Source organism: Agrilus planipennis, unplaced genomic scaffold, assembly GCF_000699045.2.
Source record: "Agrilus planipennis isolate EAB-ADULT unplaced genomic scaffold, Apla_2.0 scaffold30, whole genome shotgun sequence".
Lineage (NCBI taxonomy): Eukaryota > Metazoa > Arthropoda > Insecta > Coleoptera > Buprestidae > Agrilus > Agrilus planipennis.
Genome location: NW_020438923.1, coordinates 390,421 through 393,296, shown reverse-complemented (window position 1 = coordinate 393,296; position 2,876 = coordinate 390,421). Strand labels below are relative to the sequence as shown.

The window sequence follows — 2,876 nt, the reverse complement described above, 5'->3', positions numbered from 1 at the left end:
GCCCCCAGCGACTACTTCCTGTTCTCAGATCTCAAAAGAATGCTCGTTGGGAAAAAATTTTCGTCGAATGAAGAGGTGATCGCCGAAACTGAGGCCTATTTTGAAGCAAAGGACAAATCGTACTACAAAAATGGTATCGAAAAGTTGGAGGATCGCTATAATCAGTGTATCACCCTTGAAGGGAATTATGTTGATTAAAAATACGAATTTTGCAAAAAAAATGTGTTTTATTATTTTAGGCCGGGGACTTTTCAATTGACCTGTTATAGGCGCATTAGAACATTAGAGTAAACCAGTCGTTCAACAAGTACCTACTTACACAAAATACGTAATTAGATAAAAGTACTAACAAGATCCTAAATTTGTGGGGTAATTACTTACTTGAATAATGTTGACGCATTGGCAATACCTTCTTCGGTTTCAAGCAAAGTTTCAATTTCGGAAATTGCCGATCTAATCACCTCAACACACGAGGATGAAGCGAGAGCCAGACTGTCGCCGACCACTTCGTAGTATTCTAAAGCGAGACGGTCCAATAATTATAAACATTTTCAGTTGAAATTGTAGTTTTAAAAAATTTATATTTATAAAGCAGCTGCATGTTACAGAGACTAATTAAAACTGATTATTTTGATAGTTAACAAATTAGCCCAAAGTAGTCAAAGGAAGTACGCAGTAGACATATATTACTTTCATGACAGGAGTATCGAGGGCATTTTCGTGAAAGTATTTTTGTGAAAGCACTTTTCTAATAGTAAATAATAATACTAAATTTAACATTTTCTGATAATCATATAAAAAATGCTTTCCTTTCTGCAGCATCCATAATGTGCAACATACTTGTCAGAAAGTCTTCCACATACTTAGGGTTGCCATCCGTCCGGGTTTCCCCGGATTTGTCCTAATTTAGAGGGCATCCGGGTGGGCCTTCATTTGTAGTCCGGGTTTAAAAATTTAAAGTCTTGGGCCTCCCGCGACATACCCACTGTGCTCGCACACACCACGATCAACCGACGAACCGAGTCGCTATATTCACCGTCCCCCCGTATAATTTATTTTTTTTAGGTTTCATATTTTTATAAGGATTTGTTTTCCTAACAAAGTATATTAANATTTGTTTTCATAACAAAGTATATTAATAATTTGAGTTTTATTTTAAGGATAAAAAATCTAACTGATTATTAAAACAATTTATAACAAACTGTAATAAGATTCTGTTTTGTTAGGCACATTTAAAATGATGATAAAAAATGACTAAATTTAATTTTAAGGTCTGAAAATAAACAAAAAGTTGATTTATGACATTTTCAACGCCTTTTATTACACTGACTATGTTTAAAAAAACCTGTTGACATGTCCGGGTTCTGGACTCTGAAATCCGGGGTTTTCACGCGTCTTGTCCTGGTTTCCAAATTTTACAGATGGCAACCCTACACATACTTCCTTCCCAGTTTTTTCAAATAGCGCTTACATAATTTTTATCGACGTAGACAACCATAAACGTTAAAATTGTGTGCTATCAAGGGTGCGTTCCGAAATATAACCTAGTGCACTGGCCAGCGCTGATGACGTCATGAGACGACGCCATACTGTTGATTCGCCCCGAAATATACTGACCAGTGCGTTGACGTCAAATTGACACCATATTTTGTTCCAAAAGTTATTAAAGTTTCTGACAATAAAATATTGATATACTACAACGTCACACCTGTCTCACCAGTACAATATGGTGGCACACCAAAACAATATGGCGTCGACATCATCAGCACTGACCAATACGCTGGGTTATATTGCCGGAATCCACCCCAAAGTTTCGGACGTGTGACGAAGCCATTTAAATCAGTACCACCTGCATTGTTGAGTAATTGAACTTACCATATAAATCCACTTTTGAATTGAGTGGTCCACTGGAGGCATAAGCAATGTCAACCAAATGAGGATACTTGATGCGAGCCCACGTGGCAAGAGTTGCAGAATAAGAAGCTCCCATTACTATAACCTAAAGTGACCGTAAATGAATATAATTATATTCTTAATTTCTCTTAATTTATTGTTGCTTAATTAACGTTTTTGCTGTCAATTGGCAACAAACTCAAAAGCAATACTAGTTTTAATAGAAACTTAACGAAAAAAAGAATAAAGATATGTAAATGCTTCAGTAAATACTAATTAGAGTTACTTACTGAACTGTTTTGTAAGTCTTTATTGTTTTTCTTTTGGTATTTAATAAAGTAGGCAAGGTCAGCTAGAGCTTGATCGGCCGAAAGATATTTTAAATTTTCAGAAGTCCAATCACTGTAAAAATAATTTAAAATACATCTTTATGCCAATTAGTTATCAATCAAGTTTCTTTTGCTCATGTCAAATGTTATCCTTAGTGCTATTTTCTGTAAGGTATAACAACCTAATTAGGTTTTATGTAGTGCATTACTATCAGAAGCTACGAGTAGAACTTTTCAGAAAACATGGGCAAATTTGAGTAATATATTTTCACGTATTTTATAGTGTGGAATCAAAAATTAGGGAAAAAATTCTTTATTCGTTATATCAACACAAACGTTCCGCCTTTTGATTAGGGCGGCTGAAAGAGTCATAAATATATTGATCTTGTCTTATCATGTCTTGAAAACCAAGACAATGCCAAAAGCAAGATGCTTGTATTCAGTGGTGTTGTGCTAATTTTTTTGACGTGACAACGTCTTATAATTCGATGGAGCCGGCTGCACGCACGAAAAAACATGACTCATGCGGCGTTACCTCGCTCTAAGGCGTTCCATTTAAGGCTTGAAGTGCAAGCGAGAGCGCGGAACGAGCGACAAAGAGGCACAATCGGTCTCCGCGTTCGGCAGCGTTCGACATCTGTCTCTCTCCTACTT

At 36.2% G+C, this 2,876-nt stretch overlaps 1 protein-coding gene across 1 annotated transcript in view; it reads right to left on the bottom strand.

Annotated features, from left to right (window-relative positions):
* Positions 1–2,876, bottom strand: part of LOC108732233 (putative serine protease K12H4.7) — a 24,983-nt gene that overhangs the window by 11,260 nt on the left and 10,847 nt on the right. The window contains exons 5-7 of the mRNA XM_018462923.1: positions 2,184–2,295; positions 1,876–1,999; positions 382–517 (exon numbers count right to left, since the gene is read on the bottom strand). Of these exons, the coding sequence (XP_018318425.1) occupies positions 382–517; positions 1,876–1,999; positions 2,184–2,295 (372 nt within the window). The remainder of the gene's footprint in view (positions 1–381; positions 518–1,875; positions 2,000–2,183; positions 2,296–2,876) is intronic.